We start from the raw sequence: 21,425 nt of genomic DNA, 5'->3' as shown, positions 1-21,425 counted from the left end.
AGATGACCAAGACCAGAACCCCTTCTAGCGAGTGCTGTACTTTTGGCCTTCGTCCTGGTGGAATAAGCCTGAAGATCTTCAGGAGGCTCTTTGTTGGCCAATAAAATAGCTTAATGAAAAGGAACATCCACCTCAATAAGGTCTGTTTGTGGGCTGCCTTTAATTTCTTTGCACTGGTGAATCTGGCAAAGTTGATCGCCTAACCAGATCGTCTCAGCTCTATCAAAATAGAAATTAAGGGCTGCTTCGGATCCATCCGGTGTAGCCTCTCCTCTTTAGAGGGATGTGGGCAGAGAATAACATGGGGAAAGAGTGGCAGACTGCCCCAATGGAAAAGGCAACAAAACCTTCAGAACTAATGCCAGAGTCAAAAGCATCAACTTGGCAATAAACTAGAGACAATGCTTGCAGCTCAATGACAATGTGCAGAATTGAGAGCAACGTGAAGCACACTGAGGGCCGAAAGTTTCATGCTGCCACTGCACATATGCTCAAACTTTGCACACATCAATAAAGTAAGAACCAATTTAAGGTGCCACTGCAACATAATAAAAGGAATACAGGAAAACATAAAAACCCTCTGATGAAATTCATCACAGAAAGTTTTTTGAATAAACAGGATTGATCAGGCAAACAAAAAAGGCAGAAATGGCTTGTTGCAAATGGGTTCAACCCATATAGTCTGCCCGCATTTTTTGCTTTTGATCACCTGGTTTTTGGACTTTTTACTGTGAGTGAGCCTCACTCAGTAATTTCATGTAATGGACTACACATGTTTACCAACAGTGTCCGCCATTTAATATAAGGCAACTGTGACGCAGACAGAGTAAGGGGCACTGAGCTGGTTACACATGACAACACACTTGTGGGCAGGCTGCACGTGAAAGACTACCATCATGAGCAGCAGGGCAGCTGCATATAGATACCACTGCTTCCTTAGAAACAGGTCTTATTGCATATAAAGGGTCCATGATATTTAAAAGTCGGACAAGTAGTAATTAATGTTGCATATGTCCTTATAGTGAAATGTCCCCCAAAATGATTTCCTCTAGCTGCTTCCTTGGGGAATAATTGTGCTACATTGTTACATTTATTAGATGCTAACTCTGGGTTGGTAGCAACTAGACAAATATTTCAAAGACTATTCTAATTGTTACTCAAAATGCAATTTAATGGTGAAAACGAGTTTTTTCTATTAAGTAACTTTTAGAAAGTTACCAGTTTTGTGTCTAATGCTTGTAATCCTTCAACCGTCACCTGGCTACTAAATGGCTCCCCCATGGTGAGATGTGTATTGCCCCGAGAAGTGGGCAATAGGCTTGGGTGTGGGGAGGAGTTGGTTTTCCATTAGCAGGATGGCCTCGGGCTCTGCTGTAGGACTACTTACACTTTAAAGAAGCTTCCCCTGTCACACACAGATGAAACTGACACCAGGCCTGGCTCAGAGCCCATATTGGGAAGGTGGGGAGGGAGCTGAGCTACTCCAGAACTGGTTTGCAATGACTACAAGGGAGGGCGTGCCCAGTAACACAGCCACACCACATGGTGTGCACAGCAGGGGAGGAAAGGTTTGGTTTGTCTGAGAGTGCTGTGCAGGAGAGTTGGGATAGGGGTGGAGGGATGATGAGGTATCCTAAGATTGACCAGGGGTGCCTTGCGCCTAGACCTTTCTACCCACACTTATAAACCCCTGCACAAGAGAGACGAAGAGCTAGATCCCGGACCTGGACAACAACAGCAACACCACAGACAACTGGAAAGAGAATTAATCTAATGCCCCTATTGGACTAATGACATTGCCTGCAGCTGCCCCCAGGAATAGATGGGTCGCTTCGGAGTCAATGGCACTGCCCCCCTTATGCCCTGTGAGGACCAGTTGTGGGGAGACTTGGGCTCCATTACCCCCCATATAGCCAGAAGGCTATAGGGTCTGTGAAGAGTAAAGCAGAGGAGAAGGCTGGCACAGGGTGCCAGTGAAACCAGCCCCCTGCAAGGCATGCCCTTTTTGAGGCCAGCAGACCAGCTCAAAATGCTCCTGATGGCAAGGGCTTGCCACAAAGAGTAAAGTGAAACCAAGATCAAAGAAAGCTCTAAAGGATTAGATCTTTGACCCTTGCTCGAGAAATTATGCATGTTGGGCTCACCTGTCACTTATGAAATGTACCTCTTGGAGGGCAAATCGCCTGGGGTCAGCACATTGTTACATTCATGAAGATTTAGGGGAGGAGATGTGCATGGGGCCACCTCCCAAAAGTTACTGTTGCCCCCAGGGCATGGGGCCAGCACAGCACAAAACCCTGATGCATGAAGGAGGCCCAGAGCAATTGCAAGTGCCCCAAGGACCCCTATTCCCCACGACTCCAAACTTGAGAGGCTCAACTGGAGTAGACGGCAATCGTTGTCTCGCCTCTCGCACCGGGGAGGGGGGAGGAGGCACCACACAGAAAAAGTCTGTCTTTGCAGACACAGGCACATGCTGGTGCGGACAGTGTTGGGCGGTCAAGGAGTTGGCAGGTAGCATGGAAGTGGGCTAACCGTGCTGCTCATGAGCCCCAATTAAGTTTTTGTAGTCTGTGGGTGCCCTGGTGAGAATGGGGTATCCAAAACAAAAGGAGAGATCACAAGGCTGCAGTTTACAGCACACCAGGGGAGAAGCCCACTAATTAAATATGCACACTCTGTTGAGGGTGCCGCATAATACCCTGTGAGGACTGTTTTTGGTCCATCCTATTCCTCGTGGTTCCCCAAGAAGGGGCTGGGGCACCACCAACACCATTTTGCAAAGTTGTTGGGGCTGCACAGAGTGCGGTACTCCCTTTGGAAATGTTTAACATGCTTGACCTAAGACTGAGGGTTCACTGAAAACCTGAACCCCGGACACAGTGATCATTAAAGCAGTCACAGAGCTGGATCTTTTGCTCTTCAGTTCAGGGTGCAAGGACTCCTAGTGGTTGGACCTAAGGATGCATTTTATGTAGCCTGAAGTGGCGTAAGAAAGACTAAGACACATGTTATTTTAGTTTTCAATGCTTTATTTAAAATATATTGCTCACAATGATTTTTGGAAAACACTGCAATGCTTTTATCAACAATATTGACTGCATTTAAATATGATGATTGATTCCATTGGTATGATGGTGACTTAACATGTGGTTATTGTGCTTATAATACAGTGACTCACTGATAAACACAATAGGCTTGCCTCATATGTAAATATGGGTATATATTGTGATAAAGCCAATAAGCTTACTTCATATATTGATGTGTTGATCCCTTGACAAACCCAACAGGCTTGCCTTATATTCTGATGTCGGTCGTAACCCCTTAAAGCCAGTAGGACTGCTTTATTGAAAAAGACACCTGCTTATATTGTGAAGATGAATCTGATATAGGTGGGGGGGGAGGGGTTGTGTGATTGTGGGGTTCATGATCTACTAGGGGACAAACATGATGCAAGAATGCCAAAGGTATTACCATTTGTATGGTTTATATATCTCTAAGTTAATGTGTAGTATTTGGTAATGTTTGGATGGACTTTGTGGAAGTACTGTAAGCAGCCATAATCACATCCATCATGTCCAAAAGGAAGGTCAAAGCTGCTCAGTCTGTTCCAGACATTTTTCTACAAATGTAGGTGACAACTTTGAAAGTCAGGTGCTCAGCCTTCTTTTGGGACTGCAGGTCCCACAGGAGAGGTAGTCAGATCTAGCTGGTCAGGGGGATCAGACTCAATGTCCAGTACATGGCTATTAACATAAGCTGGGTTCAGTCCCTCCTGAACCCACCTGACCGGTGACAGAGTCAGGAAAGCTTAAAGCAAGATGGAGCCCCTCTGAAGGTGGATTGAACCTACCAGAGAGTCTTAAGGAGGAAATGCTATGGTGCAAAAGGCTGGAAACGTAATGGTTACTTTCCAGTAGGAGTCTTTTGCAGATTGAAGAATTTTATGGATTCACATACTGTGCACTATTACGCAATCTAGTGATTGGGTCCAGAATGCTCCTCTTATAGTGTCGCCCTCCCCCAACTTTTCTCTTAATTTGCTGTTAACATTTAGGGCCTTTTCCATCCCTCCCCTTATGTCAGACGCCCACCTGAGAAGCCCCTGCATGTGATTGTCATCTGAAGATTCTTTTTTCCCAGTGACTTGATTACTCACCACTTCACATTGTGTTATATTTTGTCTTTTATCTTACTATGATCTTTGTTTCGCCTAATTTTTTGGGACATTCAGAAAGAACAGATGAGGGACGGAATGCTGAACAAATAAAATATTCACCCCCCAGCCACAGATCTGGGTTAAAATCATTGTTTTTTTTTTTTTTACTCGCCATGCCATTCCAGTTTGGACCCAGCCATATGCAAATCAGTCTTGATCCTGTTCCCCATTTGAACAGTTCAGCCGAAACTGCCAGGCCAGGTACTCCCTAGACCGGAAACAAGCATCCTGAGGCCAACTTCAGGGTATCACCCCTCATCAGCAGCTCAGGCTGGACTGTTCTCATAGGGAGCAGGGTCAAGACTGATTTGCATATGGCTGGGTCCAAACTTGGGTGGCCTGGTGAGCAAAAAAAAACAATGGATTAAACCCAGATCTGTGACTGGGGGTGAATGTTTGGTTTATTCAGCGTTCCATCCATCATCTGTTCTTTTTGTTTTCTTTTTTCATTTCCTGGGAAGGCGGGTGGGTCACATGTGAATCCAGAAAATTCTTCAAAATTCAATACTACTCCTACCGGTAAGTAACCATTTTGCTTTGCAGTGTGTATCTTTTCTGGATTCACATGCTGCATACAGACTTTATAGCAGTGTTTTAGTTTACTTTGGTGGTTGGGTTTGAAATGAGCCAGAACTTGCAAACAAATGCTTTTGTACTCTTTATCACACTTTTGAGTGACTGTTCACCTGGATATCTACACAGTAGTGCTTTGTGAATGTCTACAATAGCTGCCAAAAATATGGCACTAAACAGAACATTTGCATGAAAGGGTTGGATTGCTTCTTTACTGATCATTTCTTCTTTGATGTGTGCCCTAGGCTTTGTTTCCAGTTGTATGCCAGCCTTCTAGTGACATTTAAATTGTCTGGGCTAGCCATTTTGCGAAAGTGCTCTTAGTAACTGGTACTTCTGCTTTGCTTTCCAGATTGATTTTGTTCTCTCTAAGAGGTACATTAGTTCTTTACGTATATCCACCTGCTTGAGTCTTTGGTTCCTGCCAGAAACTTGTTATTTGGATAGCTTGGTTTACATGGAACGTCGATATAACCTTTGGTTGGAAGCATGGATTGGTTCTCATGACTACCCTGAGTCTGTGTATGTGCAGGTATGGTTCCTGAGTGGTAAGTGCATGAGGCTGACTTGCCCTTCGTAATTAACTCATTGCAAATTGGAAAGCATTTTTTAGTGTTTTTTGATCTGTGGAGTCGTTCAGGGGGTTTCAATCAGTTACTTTAACTCCACATTTAGGTTCCGCATGGCTGTAGATGCCCATCTAGATGGGACTATTCTTTTGGTCCCCTTCTGGAAACCATTTGACTAACACTGTAGAAAAGAAACCCCTGCTGATGTGATACATTGTGTAAGTCAATTTCACTGCCAAGTACACCATCGGTCAGGTGTAGGTCAGTTTATTTTTTAGTAGGTGAGTTAGGAAACCAATGATTGAGGTGTCCTGTGTCTTGTTATGGAACACACCAGATTTTTGGCACTACCTTGTGGGCCTCTTATATCTGGCTTTGTAGCTGGACTTCTTGCTTCCCTTATGACTCACATTGTACTGTCTGGAAGGCTTGACTGTCCCAGTTTTATGGCCTGAGGAGCCATGCAGCAAAGCTCAAGGTGATGAGTTTCTGGGTGGAGAACTCTCCCCTCCTGCATGGATAGCAGGTCGTGTGAGCCTGGTATTTTCTGCACAATGCTCTGTGCTATTTGTTTGTTCGGAAACCATGTTGGCCTTTCACATTGGGAGGTGATCATGATTGGAGTCATCCACGACTGTCTGCACTTGTTAATCATTGGTGGTATCAGTGTGATTGGCAGAAAAGTATATGCAAATTTCCCTAACCAGTCTATCAACGGTGTATTCCCCAGAGAGTGGCAGTATGGGTGCCTGGAGGCATTCTGCAGTGTCACAAACAGGTCCAACTCTGTTGTCCCCCCACCTCTGCAACATCTTTTCGACTAATGTTTGATTTAGTTCCTATTTGTGTGAGACGATTGCTTGTCTGCTTCCACAATGTCCTCTCCTGGCAGGTGTATAATGAAGGTTATCCTTCTATGAATGGCCCACTTCCACATTTTCTGTACCAATTTTGATAGTGCAAATGACGTCGTACCTCCTTGTTTGTTGAGGTAGAGCATTGTTGTGTTGTCCACCTGAATTTGTATAAATTTTCCCCATACCTGTGTCTGGAACTCCTTTAGGGTCAGGAGCACCGTTATATATACCAGTAAGTTTATGTGGTGTTTCGCTTCGTCTAGTTTCTAGGAGTCTCTGATGTTGAAGCTCTCCATGTGTGCTTTCTATCCAATGTGAGAAGTTTCTCTGGTGATGGTCACCATTAAATGAGGTAGTATGAAGGGTATCCTTACTGTTATGTTCTCTTTATTCCATTATGTTGTTTCCTCTTGTACTTTCTGCATGCCAACCACTAAATCCAGCCAAATCCCCTTTGGCTGTGACCAATGGCTCTGTATCCATTCCTGGATTGGTCATGTGTAGCCTCATAAATTGAATTAGTAGGCTGGAGGAAGCATCACACCTAGCATCTTTTCCTCTTGTCCTCACAGTAAGAGACGGACCCTTCTGTTAACCGTGAGCTTACCAGGTTATCACTTGGACTCTTGTAACAGGAAAATGCTTTTGCTTGTTGTCTATCGATTCTTGCTCCTAGAAAGATTTTTTACCTTTCTGGCATGGGTGATGATTTTTCCCTTTATAGAGAAATAGTCTATGTAGTGTTTCCATCATTGTTTTGATGCTGTTCGCATACTTGGAAAATGAGCTTGCCTTTATCAGCCAGTCATCTAAGAAGTACAGGTGTATTCATGGTCTTCTCAAGTGTGCCGCTATGGCAGCTAAGCTTTGTTAATACTCTTGGTACTCAGTTTATTCCAAAAGATAGTACTTTGAATTGGCAGTGTGTTCCATCCACTATGAAACATAGGAGCTTCTTGTGACCCCGGTTCATAGGGATCTGTAAGTAGGCACTTTTTAGGTCCATAGTTGTCATGCAATCCATCTCCTGGAGTTGGGGATGACTTCTTTTAACATTATCATTTTAGATTTTTGTGTCTATGTAAATTTGTTTGAGAAGCAAAGCTCTAGTTTTGGTTGTAGTGAACTGTCTGGTTTTGGAACCAGGAAATATGTTGAGTAGTTTGCCTGATTGGTCTCTCTTGAAGGTATTCTTTCTTCTGACAGTTTTTGCAAAAGCTCCTTCATGTCCCGATGAAGATCTGATTGTTCCCTCATCTTGGGAGTTATTTTACTAGATCAATGCAATGTCCATGTTGTATGATGTGGAGAATCCATTTGTCCGATGTGACCCCTCTCCCCTCTTAAAGAAAATTTCCTATTCTTTCCCTCAAGGTTTTTGTGTGGGGCGCTTTCTCTTCTGCAAGTCATTTGTTTGCAGGGCTCGTTCCTCTACCCTCTCCCACTCGCCCCCAAAAAAACTGCCTTTGTGGTGCCTATTATCGCCACTACTGTTTTGAATACTTAGGCTGGCTTGCTTGTTGTAAAGGTTGGTGTGTAATGGTGGGCTGAAAGCTCTCTCTTCCAGTGGGTCGCCTTGTGGGGGCAGTTCCTTTCCTCTGGTGGCCCTCAGCTGTAAATCCCCCATGGACTTTGTTACCTCATTATCCTTTTTTAGTTGCTGCAGTGTGTCATCCACTGCACTGCCAAAGAGTTGTTCCCCAATGAGCAGTGAGTTGCATATATTTACCTGGACTACATTTTTAAAACCTGCAACTCACAGCCAGGTGTGCTTCGTTAATTTTGTGCCCATCACTAGCTGCATGCTTGCTGTGTCAGCAGCATCTAATGCTGATTCTAAGCCTGTGTTGGATATGTTCTTGCCTTCATCTACGAGGGTGCTTTCTCTCTTTTTGAACTGAGTCCACTGGCCCAAATGATTTCGTTCGCTGCAGCATTGCCTTATATATAGGCAGAGTCCATTGAGGAGTGTTTGCACTACTTTTCTTCTCTGGGTGTTACTGACTTGCAGCTTGCCAGTTGATTGAAAGCCTCTCTCTTCTGATCCAAAATGCTCTGGAGCATTGGCAGATATTGGCTTTTGCTTTGCGAGGGAAGGACGGTTTTGTGCAGAAAGCATGTTTGTGATTTTTCTTCCACTAGCGGTATGGTGCTCTCTTTACCGCTATGTTGTACAGGAAAATATCATCCAGAGGCCAAGGCCTCGAAGGATGTGCCTACTCCCTCTTCTTAAGAGTCACTATCGAGATCTGGCCATTGCCCTCCCATGTCTTTGGCTTCCTGGAATAGACCATGAAATTCTGGGTTCTTTCCCTCATACATCAACATGAGTTCTTCTTCGTCCTGTGGCTCTGAGGTTAGTAGTGGTTCCAGGCCAAGGCCTCCCTTACCCTCTGATTCTTTTCTGTCAAAGGTTTTTGTTGGAATTCAGAATTCCCAGAGGAATGGGTCAAAATCATTCTTTTGGGGGACTGCTGCCATCTCAGCCTGGAGTTGTTTTTTTCAACTCTATTTCAAGCACTCACTCTTTGGCCTCTTTTTCTGCACCAGCCTTTCAGCTGACAGTTTCTTCAATCTCTTTCTTCCTCGGTCATCTGTTGTCACTAATGTCTTTTCAGAGGATCATCCTCCTGCGGTGCTCCTCGGTGTGGGACAGGAAGAGTTAATTCAACCTCAACTTGCTTTCAGTCGATGAGTGCTTAGGTGCCAAGGCAATCTTCAAGGTTTTAGAGTCTGAGGATCTCATCTAGTCTGGACCTTGTTTTTTCTGTGTTACCAGTCCACGTTTTTCTATTTTCTCAGTCAATGTTAATTACCTCCCACTCAGGGTCTGAGCCCTCACCATAGGCTTCCTTGGCAAGGTTATCCTCCTCCTCGCTCGACAGACTAAGGTCTCTTAAGAATGATTTTTTCTTCTGTACCTGCATGGTGTAGTGTGCTTTTTTCTGCTTCTCTTTGGCTCTCAGCTTGTGGTTTGAACTTAACACAAAGACCTCAGTATTGTCGTGCCTCAGACAGAGGTTACACAACTGGTGATTGTCCCTCTGTGCACACTTGAGGTAGCACTCAGGTCCGAATCTAAATGGTGTGTTCTTCAGATCTCCAATAAATATAGATCCCTGGTTGCCCATTTTTCGACCTTCCCATTGGTCAGCCAGCTGCCCCCAGAATACTGCTTTGGTGTTTTGTTTTGTGTGGCTATCAGGTGTCCTTTTCTTCCTAATGCTATGGTGTTGACTGTAGGCTAATGCTTCAAATTTGTTAGACAACAGTGGCTTTACCCTCTCTCCTTTGATATTTGGAGAGTCTTCAGCAGGAGCATCCAACTGCAGAAAAACGAATCTGGAGATGGTAACCATTCCGAAGGGCTTCCTGGGCAGGTATCTAGTATCAGGAGTGGGATGAACAAGGCACCAAACAGTAACAGATGATGCCCAATAACAACAAGAAAAACAAATGAGGAAAACACTGCAAGAGGAGAGTTTTTAGACCTAACCCCTAGATGGCAGCATGCAGAGCACGTGAATCGGAAAAGATTTATGCAGTAAAACTGAGTGTTCTCACTGGTTGCAAATACACCTATTACGGGTAAACTCCACTGAGCCAAGTCACCTTGCGCCAACACTGAAAGCTGACGCCACATGTTTATCAAATAGACAATCCCTGATAAGTTTGTCCTCTGACTTTCAGTGAACCCGCCAGGTGACTAACAGGGATCCTGTGTGAACCTAGCCATTGCACAGCCTCTAGGCAGAGGACAAGAGACACCCACAATGCCCTGCCTGCTGCAATACCACATGGAATTCATGCTGTTTATTAATACCTTGACGGACCTATCCCTGATGGAAGGTAGAAAAGGCTTTAAGGGCCAGGAGGATGGCAGAGGACTCCAGAAGGTTGATATGGTAACGCTGCTCCACTGGACATCAGAGCCCTCTGATCTCCACTCTGTTCAAAACACCTCCACAGCCCAGGCACAAGATGTCTGTTACTAACATGGGACAGGCAGAACTGTCTGTCACCATGGTCTTGTGCTGCTTCATCTGATAAGCCGATGGTTTCTGAAAGGCAGACCAAGTGTTTAACCCACTAAAGGCAAGGGTTCCAATGCAGGCATGGCAGGTGCCAAAAGGCACCAAGTAATATGCATGAAGCTAAGAAGCCTCAGTACCTTCCAGGACGGAACCAGATTACAAGCGCAAAACACTAACATCATAGCCTGATTGTTGCAGACGTGCCGATGTGGCAGAAGTTAAATGGGAGGAATGGATACCCAAGCCCTGTGTGTCTAGGATGGTCCCAATAAAGTGAATCTTCAGCACCAGATGAAGAGGTGGGTTTGGCTCCTTTATCAAGAATCTCAGGGAGGACAGCAACAAAAACTGTCAACACCTACAGAGACCAGCTTGGCTGTACCAGCCAATCACTGGCGTATAGGAATATATGTATTTCTGAGATGCATATGGCAGCATGGTGAACTGGAAGTTTTCCAACCCCATGACACATCAGAGGAAATCCCTGCACATGAATGTACGCATCCTCCAAGTCTAAGGACACCATCCAGTCTCCAGGATTCAAGGCCGTCAAGTCCTGAGCCAGCGCCAGCATCAGCATCCCCAACTTGCCCAATCTAAGGAAGGTGTTCAGAATTCTGAGATCCAGAATTAGCCTTAGAGCCTCATCCTTTTGGGGATCAAGAAGTATTTTGTGCATCTCTCCGCCAGGGGTAAAACCTCAATCGCAAGCTTGACAAGCAATGTCTGAAATTATCTGGCTAACATGGCAGCATGCTATGTCAGTCTGACCACAAACTGGCATAACATAGGGAAGGATGGATTAACAAGGGGGAAACTAAAGGGGATTGGCAGGTGGCTGTACCAGGTGAGGAACAAGATGAAAGCTGTAACTCCTTGTAGCCACGGCCTCTACAAGGACCCCTATTTTTGGACTCTGTTGGGAACCAAGGTCCCTAGAGTACCACCAGAACTTCTGGTAATGCTGGATGAACTAACTGGAATGGACTAGGGCTGTAGCCCACCTGTCAAAGTGTTCCAGTGCAGAACCTGCCTGTACTCTGAAGAACATGGCTCTGTCTGATCTCATATCCATCAATGACACATGGTTGTCTCTGGAGAACCCAGCAGCATGCATGCAAGTACTTCTGACAAAGACACTGGTACCCACATGAATCCAACATTTTCTATAATAAGCTACTAATGTTCCAAGAAATTACTCCTGAGGCACAAAAATTATTAAGACATCCAATAGGTACTATATCAGATAAGATTACATTAGTGCCCACCAAAGGCATAAAGATTATCAGCAGTGATCACTTTGGAGCATCAGGCACGGTTGCTAGCAGTGATCTAAAATGCTTTATCAGTGTGAAATGCCTCAACATGGGTAATACATAACAGCCATAGCTGCAGTGCCCCTAGCACCAAGTTATTAATAAAAGTAATAGGATTTCCCAACACCATTTGATTTTCACTCATATATTAGCTTTAAGTACATTTTGGAAACTCACACATTTTTCTTCAAACGTCATCTTATGAGTTCTGAAAATACACACATTTTGGTTTCAAATACATGCTTTTCAACTTTAGTATAAATATATTAAACTAAGCAAAAGCTTCTAATTTAGCTGACTAGGCTGCACCAAGAAGAGTTAATAGCAGGTCGTTGGAGAGCTTCCAGTAGCACACAAGCTACTCTTTGAAGAAGCCTGTCAGAGTGACAGATAGTAGTGTTCAGTCCGGCCCGAAGGATGAATTTGTCAGCATCCTGGCAGTCATGTATGGTTCAAGTAAAGTAAGCCCAGAAACCTTCTGACAAAGTGGGCAAGCTGTCACTTGCCATGTATTATGTGCATGCTTGCACTGGCCCAAGAGGTGTAAATATCCTATTTACAGCATCAATTGTTTGGGACTCTGTGTCTTGTGGTGCGGATAGGGAAAGCATTAGCATTCACCTTGCTTGGCGAAGCCTGAACGCCAAGATTCTTTGGAGTTGGATGATGAAGGATGGGTCCCCATTACTCCAGGAGCCGCTGTGGTGCTGAGCAATGGGTAAGTTCGAAGGTGGTGAACAAGGCTCACGCAGGTTGCTGAAACAGACTCTTTCAATGGCAGTAAGGGCTCGGTGGACAATGGGCCAGGTTGTAAGATTTTGGTCAGAAAGTTTGCCTTGGTCACTTCCATCGGCATCTGTAAATCCCAAACTTCTGCAACCATGTGTACAATCACTGCAAAGAATGTGCTCTCGTCAGAACTAATCCAATCCTTTTTTGGGGTGAAGGGCCTAAATCAATGGCATTTTGAAGAGACTATTCATAAAAGGCCTCCATTAGTATAACAAGGGCTAGGGTGCTGAGAAGATGAAGCATGTTCTAGTCCCTTCACAGTACCTGAACCAAAAATGGCTTCCAACCTCTGCTAGTACTAGTTTTGAGGGAAGGGAACATCAGGGGAATACTTATTCTGCAAATTAGTTATTATGTAGAATGACCCTAGCCAAGATGTTGTGAAAGTCTGCTTTTTATCGAATGGCGGAATCCAAAGTCAGCACCGCTTGAGCCAGTACCAGTGCTAAGCAGATGCCAGGCTGAGGCTGAATTGGGTCATTTGGTGCCAGGGGACATTCCACTGGGGGAAGTCCAACTGGGTGCTAAACAAATTCATGGGGCCTGGAGGCACACTGGAGGGACCAGGTACAGTCTAGAATAATAGGAGCATCACCGCCTTAAAGGCTGCAATCTGCTCAGGAGTCAATGATGCTCAGAAGTCAAGGATGGCCTCAGGAATTCAGGGCACATCTGCTTCATTGTCAGAAAGGGTATGAATTGTACAACCTGGCAGGATTCAGAACTTTCATGCGGTGACCTTGCAACTCCTTGGAGTGGGAATGGTAGAAAGGGGCTCAATCCAGTTTGGCCTCCTGTGCTTGGGCCAAGACTTGTTTTTGAACTTCGACTTGGATGCTGGACAACAACAATCATGAACACTGTTAAGACTCTTACTGCCCCCCTGCTTCTTGTGCTTGGTAACCCAGAGCATGGCTTCACACTCCACAGTAGCCCTTCGGATGGATTAAGAAGCATTTGCCAAAGGTCTCTGAATGCCATTTGCAAGCCAAGGCACCAAAGACAGATGTAATTGGATCTGTGAACAACATCCATTTCCTAAAGGTGCACCACAGCTTAAACCCCGTGGTCTTGGAGAAAGGCATCCCTGCGCACTGTTAAAAACAATTATGGTAAAGCCAGTAAACAAGGAAATAGTTGGCAGCAGAGCTCCACATCTGTGAAGGGAATAGAAAAAGAAAAATTCATAGGGATTGTTTTGCCGTACTACTTTCAAAGGCTATAGTTTTGCAGTACTACTTTCAGAAGCTATAGTTTTCCAGATCCACAAAAAAAAGAAATATGAGGCATCATCAATTAGAAATATCCATCAAAGTATATGCTCTAGCACTATAGGAGGTAGGCCTACTGTGCATTTTCTTGTGGAAAGTCTCTAAAGTCTCTATGCTTGCTCACTGCATAGTGGTCCCCATCTCAACTGCACAGAGTGGGAGCCAAGCTCAAATGGATATGTAGCTGAAACGTTTGGAGATGGACAGGGATGCACATCCAATCTGGAACTCTGAGAGAGACAGCACACAGTAGGAGATGGGCTTGATTTCATCGTGCAAGCCTCTGAAGTCACCAAAGCAAACGGAGTATTGGTCCTCTGACGTGCACCAATGTAGTCTTGAGAGTGCCCAGACGTGGGTCCCAGGCTCCCCAGGCCACTGGATTAAAGCTAGCCTGGCCAAGGAGTGGTGATACCCTGAAACCAGTCCCAGGAAGCTTGTTTCCAGTCCAGAGAAGACCTGGCCTGGCAGTTTGGGCTGGACTGTTCCCATGGGGAACAGGGTCAAGACTGATTTGAATATGGCTGGATCCAAACTGAAATGGCATGGGTAGCAAAAAAATGATGGATTTAGGCCCAGATCTCTGTACTGGGGGTGAATGTTTGACATTGTTCACCATTCCGTCCTTCACTTGTTTTTTTTGTAATTGTTACCCTATTTCCCACCATACCTGTCGTCAAAAGTAGGGCTTGGGGTGGGGGAATCTTCACTAGCTTCAGTGCCCTGGGGCACTGGAACAGAAGGCCTGACCCCTTGAGGCTCGCCAAGTGTTGAAGTTCCTGCAGGGGGGAGGTGTGAAGCACCTCCACCCAGAGCAGGCTTTGTTCCTGACCCGGAGAGCATAAAGACTCTCACCCCATGGGTTCAGAAAATTGTCTGTTGGTGGCAGGCTGGAACAGACCAGTCAGCCCTACACTAGAGGGTTGGGTAAAATACAGGGGGCATCTCTAAGATGTCCTCTGTGTGCATTTTACAATAAATACAACAATGGCATCAGTGGGGGTTTATTGTGCTGAGAAGTTTGATACCAAACTTCACAGTCTTCAGTAAAGCCATCAAGGAGCTCTGGAGTTCGTAATGGCAAAACTCCCAGCACATGTACTCAATATGACCACAATGCACTTACAATGTTTAAGAATGTAATTAGACACTGTGGGAGCATATTGCCAATGCATCTATTCCCTCACCTACATCCTGCCTTAGGGCTGTAAGGTAGCTAGAGGGGTGACTTACCTATGCCACAGGCAGTGGTTTAAGGGCATGGCACCCTGGAAGGGCTGCCATGTCGACTTTACCCTTTTCTCCCCCACCAACACACACAATCTGCAATGGCAGTGTGCATGTGTTTGGTGAGGTGTCCCTTAGGGTGGCACAATGCATGCTGCAGCACTTAGGGACCCTCCCTGGTCACAGAGCCCTTGGTACTACTGGTACATTTTACAAGGGACTTAGCTGTATGCCAGGGGTATGCCAACTGTGGATACAATGATACAGTTTAGGGAAAGAACACTGGTGTTGGGGCCCGGTTAGCAGGATCCCAGGATACACTTAGTCAAGTTAGCATCAATATAAGGTAAAAAGTGTGGGGGGTGATAAGCATGCCAAAAGCACTTTCCTACATGTGCCACTAGAACAAAGCTGCTCCCGACTGAAGAGGCTTAATTGGGAATCAATTTTGGGCTACTTGTGTTCTGGTTCAGAGAGGACCTGGCATGGCAGTCCAGGCTGGACTGTTCCTACTGAGCAGGACCAGAAAAGATTTTCATATGGCTCTGTGTAATCAGTGGTGGCATGGCACGCCAAAAAGAAAAATTGGTTGGAACTCTACCCGAGCAATTGCCAATGGTAAGACAAATTGAAAGCATTTCTCCAATACCCTTATGTGTGTTTGCTTTAAAAGGGAAGCCAGGTTCTCACAGAACATAGTGAAAAGCAAAACGGGGTGTTTGGATGTGTCATTCATACAACTGTTTGTGTTACTAGTTCATGTGGAAAAAAGGTCTAGCCACAGGATACATATCAAGTCTGGTATGCTCAAGCAGTGTACTATTCTTGCAGTGCTCCATGCAGATGGGGAATTGTCAGGCCATACAATTACACAAGCAACGGTTGTGATCTCCAAACCCTGGAAGGTATCAGTGCATTGTTGGTTCATTCCAGAAATGTACTTGAATGATCCACTTCACTGGATCCAATTTACTGCACTGAAATCACAATTACTCCTAGTTATCTTACATTAAACAAGGCATTTGAAGTAGTTTTTTTCTTTTTTGCTGAACTTCGAACCAATACTTCCAACACTTTAAATGCCTCAGTTATTGGAAATAGAGTATATTACAGCTTTGTGTGTAACATGGTTCTTGTTAATACAAATACTAGTTCAGGTACAAAGGACCAGAGATTTGTGTGGTCACTGCAGAAAGAAGAATCTATTTCAGAAAACTTTTGGATGACAGTGTTTGCAACAAACGTTTCACAGACTTTGCATGGGGCGTAGTTTTATTCACCAGACATTATTCTACAGAATAAATTGATAAAGTTGAATAAGCAAAATATTATTAGAATGATCAAAGAGGGACCTGCATTTTACCCAAAGAAATGCAAATACAGATGACATTGTTGGAGAAGGGTTGGGCACATTTGGCGATGGGACAAGGACAGAATTTCTTCACTGGATGACACTGCAGGAATTTAATGAATACATGTTTTCTCGTTCAAATCTGAAATATTTTTCAGAACTGCATCGTTAGTGGCAAAATATATTTTGAGTGTAATGCATGGAATATCCATCTGCTGAAGGACTCCAGACATGGGATTTCAACCAGCCACAGAAAGAAATCTACAAGGGTAGTCCTGTTGAAACCGGAGGCGGCTGAGTAACCCTTTCTTGAAATCCACTTAGATCAACAGTGATTGCATGTCGTCTCCAGAAATATGGACTGTACACTAACTGACTCAAGTTCTGTCATCTCTCATGTTATGTGACATTTTACCTTTCATGTTTCCCTGTTTCCTCCTTCTTCTCTAACGTTTTCGTCTGATTTCCTTTATGAACTGTACATTATTTCCTATGTTTATAAGTTATACACAAACTGTGTAAACAACTTTGGTTTAGAGCCAATATGTAATTCAAAATTATCAGTTAAATAAAATAAGAACAGAAATTGATCAACACTTGATTTGTTTGTAAATGCAACATTCATTCTTTGATCGAAGTGTAATTAGGGGTCTGTACATGTAAGACATTTATCTTGTTTTTTTTTTAGTTGGTGTCTCTATCGTTGGAAATTGTTTGCTATACTTTCATTTCTTAGAATGTTGAGAAAGCCCATGCAAATTAAAGGAGTGTTATGTTTTTAACTTATTGCATAAATGTGCAAAGTTCATCAGTTATCAAACATGCGTTGGTGATTTGTAGTAAACTTCTTAGAGTACTATTTTTGCAGGAACTACATCTGCCTCGTATGAGAAACCCAATTTAAGGCTCAAACAGACAAATGAGCAGGACATCCCTATTCATAATCTTGAGGCACAGTCCACCTCATTGAATATTAAAATGCAGCAAATGGTGCCGTAAAAAGAGCTACAAGCAGAAGTTCATGTTTTTTGTAGATGAAGAATAAAACAACTATGTGTAGAGTGTTGCTGACTTTCCCACATCAATGAAGAAGGTTCTTGTGGTCTCCTGAAAGGAATGCTAAATAACAAGCCAACTTAAAGACTTTTTTAAATGTCTTCAGAATGTTAAGTAGAACACTGCATTCACTTACGCAAAAATGCCAGTTTAAGACTGCCAAAAAATAAAACAGTACTCAGGCTGGTCATCAATTCTGAAAGACGTGCAATACTGCATTTCAGCCTTTGGAGTTACCTTGCTAGTTCATAACCATTACAGCATAATCCTCAAAATCAGGTTGTGGTTTTCAGGATTTAGTTTTGATATCAAGAAGATGGCAAGCTTTCACGACTCTGCCACTTCTTTTGTAGCATTAAGAAGACTGTGGTCAAAAGAGCTTACTCTGATGGAAGCCAAGCCATTCTAATGGTGGGAAATGTTTATTTTTAATTGCTGCCTCATCCCTTTAAATTCTAAGATTTCAGGACTCTGTGGGAACTGATAATGAAGTTTACAAAATCGCTGTGAAGTGGTAAGGTGTAGCATTAAGGACACCCTTCTACAATCAATTTGGGCATTAGCTCCAAAAGGAGCGTCAAGAGTTTGGTTTGCTGGAGGCAAGGGCATGTATTAACAATTGTTACGCATTTCACTAGTTACGATGTATTATCTTGTCAAGAGAATAATTTGTTTCAATTTCTTAACAAAACTTTGCAAAAGGAAAAACAATCCAGTAGGCAACAGCGGCCTTTAGCTCAGGAAGAAAACACCAAAATGGTGACAAGCAGAGGAGGAGATAGGCAATTACCTGGCACCAGCAATGTAAAAACTCCTTTTGTGATCCAGATTGTGATGTGGCGCTTCTGCAGAGTCAGGGCATGGCCTAGGAAAAAAAGACAGGAGGGATTATTCCCTGGTTCAAGTGGAACGCTTAAATGATCTACAGCAGGAGAGAGGAATTCCTCATAACCACCTTCTTATGAATGGCTCAAGGGCCAATACTGCTTGTGGAAACACATTCTTCTTGCAGATGTAACTGCCATGATAAAGTGCGTTGTGAAAGCTAAACATTACAGGTCTCAGTACTTCACTCGTTTGCATGGGGGCTTGACCAGTGTGGCCAACAACATGGGGGTCAAACATTAGAGAATGACTGCTCATCGAGCCACATAGACGTTTAAAGGAGAAGCCTGCACGGAGAAAGCCATTAGAGATGCAGCCTATTTGTTTCTGCTGGCACCAATGACACAAGCGATCTCTAAATTGTTTATCTGAATGCCGCTGAGTACAAAATGTAACAGAGAGAGGAGGTAACAAATCCATGGAAAGGTAAAGGACGATTTTCTAAACATCAATAACAGAATAACAATTTTCCCTCCATAGCTCAAGTTGACTCTCTCCTTAGTAGTATTCTTGACTATTTCAAAGGTTTGAGTGACCAAAGCTGATAACCTAGACCTTTAAAAAGCATAAACTCAGGAATCCTTTGCAAGAGGATATAATCTTTGCTTGTTGTTACAAACACTGAATAAATCTTGCAGCACAGGAAAATATATTTTCAAAAGTTGCACATGAATACTAAACCCAGAATGAACCTAGTTGAGTAAACAGGATCAGAAAACAATTATACTCTGTTCCTCATACAGCATTAAACACTTTTAAGATCTTGGATAAATAGAGATCAAGGAAGTCCTGGACAAAGGTAAGTAAGCCATGGTGGACGTGCCTCTCTTTGGAAGAACATAAAGCATAAGATGAGTAACTTCTCCTCTGAGCTTCAATAGAGTCTGCTGTGCATACCCACAACTGCCCTATCTTGCTAGAATGTATGCAACCTGGATTACATTGTGAACATTGGGCTGAGGCCATTAAGGGCTAAGTGAAACAAAATGGATTCCAAAATCATCTCGTTCGCTATCAGTTAACATTTAAATACCACTGCTTCACCGCCACAGGACAGTCCATAAACGCATGTTTTTTTAATAACAAAAAGCAAGACTCCACACTGCAGATGACAGCTCATCAGAAGAGTTTTTGTACGGTTCTGCCAACCTGAGTATTGAGTTGGCAGCAGAATACTAACCCTTACAAAAACATGCTCAGAACAAGAAAGACCCATAATAAATAATTCAACTATTGGTGTACTTTGCACTCAATACTGATAGCAGATTCTCCAAATGCCTTCTAGGTAGACGACCGATATCTTGCTGACTTTTTCCTTCGTAGAGTCATTTCTCCGGACAGAAAAACATGCAACAATTGAAAGCTATATTGTTCTATCTACGGCATTCAAGAGAGATCCCTTTCAGGCCAAGTAATGGATGTGTTCTGCAAAGGCTGGCAGGCTAAAAATATGCGTTAGAAGACAAATAAATGGTTTGAGGTGAAAAGCTAAATACAACAAGTTTGATTATGAAGAAAACTAATACATATTTGGGAACATACAAATCTTGCGGACTCCTGCAGCCAAGGTAACATCCACTCATTACTCTATGAGCCAATGGCATCTACATCCCTGGCTGATCTTCAACTGCAGATTGCAGCCGCAAATATGGTACCCTACATGGAGGTATAAAGAAGGCCAAGCTTGGTGAAGACTTAAAAACCAAACACTAAATTATAATGGAAGTGTACATTTCTGGCCAAAAACCTGAAAAATAATATCTACCAGGCCAAGACCACATTTTTGTGTAAAACCTTTAAACATTACTTAACTCTTCCATACAGTTTAGAAAAAGTGTGTAACACATTTTTCGCTAGTTCTGCTAGAACACACCTTATGTTCAAACATAACGGACCCTATGATAGCAATCCTCTGGTGAGAATATGTTGTTCCAGACTTAGTAGTCCGTTCCCCAAAACTGATAATGAAAAACCATAAGTAAGCCAACAAGCTTGCAAAGAACAACCAATGTGCTCCTGTCTGGCCCACCCAACTAACAGCAATGGAGTGAAAACAGAGGAAAGTCTGGGATTATCACGGGAAATTAGCCCATCATTTCATCCTATAGTGTAGAAAACAAGCTTGTGATGTCTTAAAATAAGCTGAAAAGGCTACAAACAAATCTAGGACTTTAGTTGAAATTGTAGGAAATCTAAGGAAGAGAAACAAAATTGGAAGCCGAAGTGGCTAAGTTTGTATCCATCCAAAATTGGAAGAGTTATAACAGTGTGCCACTATCATATTATTTCATTTACACAAAAAAGGCTGAAAGAATAATATATCAGGGCCAGGATGCAAGCAAGAATTCTGGACAAACCAGTGGTAGAAGCAGATGAGGAATTAAAAATGATGCCAGAGGACGTCATTACAAAGGATGCAAATCCAAAAACACGAAGGACGTTGGTTTATTACTGAAGAAAGGAATCGATATCCCAGTGAGAACACCATACAGAATCTGAGGCTACTACGCTAGCACAGATAATGATCAAATTAGCAGGTAGGAATTTTGAGACAGGTATTTATACAAAACAAGATAATTCTAGGATCCTTCCTGCATACAAACATTAAGACAATGAGGAAGTATGAAGAGCTGCAAGAAATCAGATGTTCTACTGCGCTGAGTGGCAAGTTGCAAAATGGAAGTTCACTAATCAAGTGAAGAGAATGAGCCACTGTGCTTGTCAAAATTATCAGAGGTAGCATAATAACACGAGAATGAGGTCCTGACTGGGTAAGCAGGAATTAATGGCTTGCAGAATGCAGTCACAAAAGTTTAATCTTGCTGAGAAATCAAACACCAAGACCAGACTCCTGGTCTACTGTTTGCATTCTAATGGCCAGCAATATTTTAGTAGGGAAGGAGCTTTTACACACTGAAGTCAAGAGGTTAAACACATTTTCACACATGTCCCCCTTCCAAAGAACTTCCATTAGTTCTCAATTTGTGTTGATCATTCTATTCAGACACTGAGAGGTGTTATTTCTAAAATACGTTTAATGGGTTTAATAGGGTATGCATGAGACAGGCAATATAAATAAAGTTGAACAAATCATAAAGGATTTTCTCAGAAGTCTCTTGTGACTGGTTTGTCAATAAATAGAAATAACCTCCCATATATCTCAGTTAATCAACAGGACCAACGTAACTTTCACAAACAACGTATGCCTGCAATATAGGGTGAATTCTGATAATTTTAAACTACCATAACCTCAGAGGGAAATACCCACTGATTTT

At 43.2% G+C, this 21,425-nt stretch overlaps 1 protein-coding gene across 3 annotated transcripts in view; it reads right to left on the bottom strand.

Moving 5' to 3' along the window:
* Window positions 1-21,425, bottom strand: part of ITSN1 (intersectin 1) — a 1,130,286-nt gene that overhangs the window by 789,587 nt on the left and 319,274 nt on the right. For all 3 annotated transcript variants that reach the window (XM_069202488.1, XM_069202489.1, XM_069202490.1), the window contains exon 11: window positions 18,056-18,130. In XM_069202488.1, the coding sequence (XP_069058589.1) occupies window positions 18,056-18,130 (75 nt within the window). The remainder of the gene's footprint in view (window positions 1-18,055; window positions 18,131-21,425) is intronic.

This window comes from Pleurodeles waltl, chromosome 8 (genome assembly GCF_031143425.1).
Source record: "Pleurodeles waltl isolate 20211129_DDA chromosome 8, aPleWal1.hap1.20221129, whole genome shotgun sequence".
NCBI classification, from domain to species: Eukaryota; Metazoa; Chordata; class Amphibia; order Caudata; family Salamandridae; genus Pleurodeles; species Pleurodeles waltl.
The sequence above is the reverse complement of the archived record's forward strand: the minus strand, read 5'-3'. Positions and strand labels throughout refer to the sequence as shown.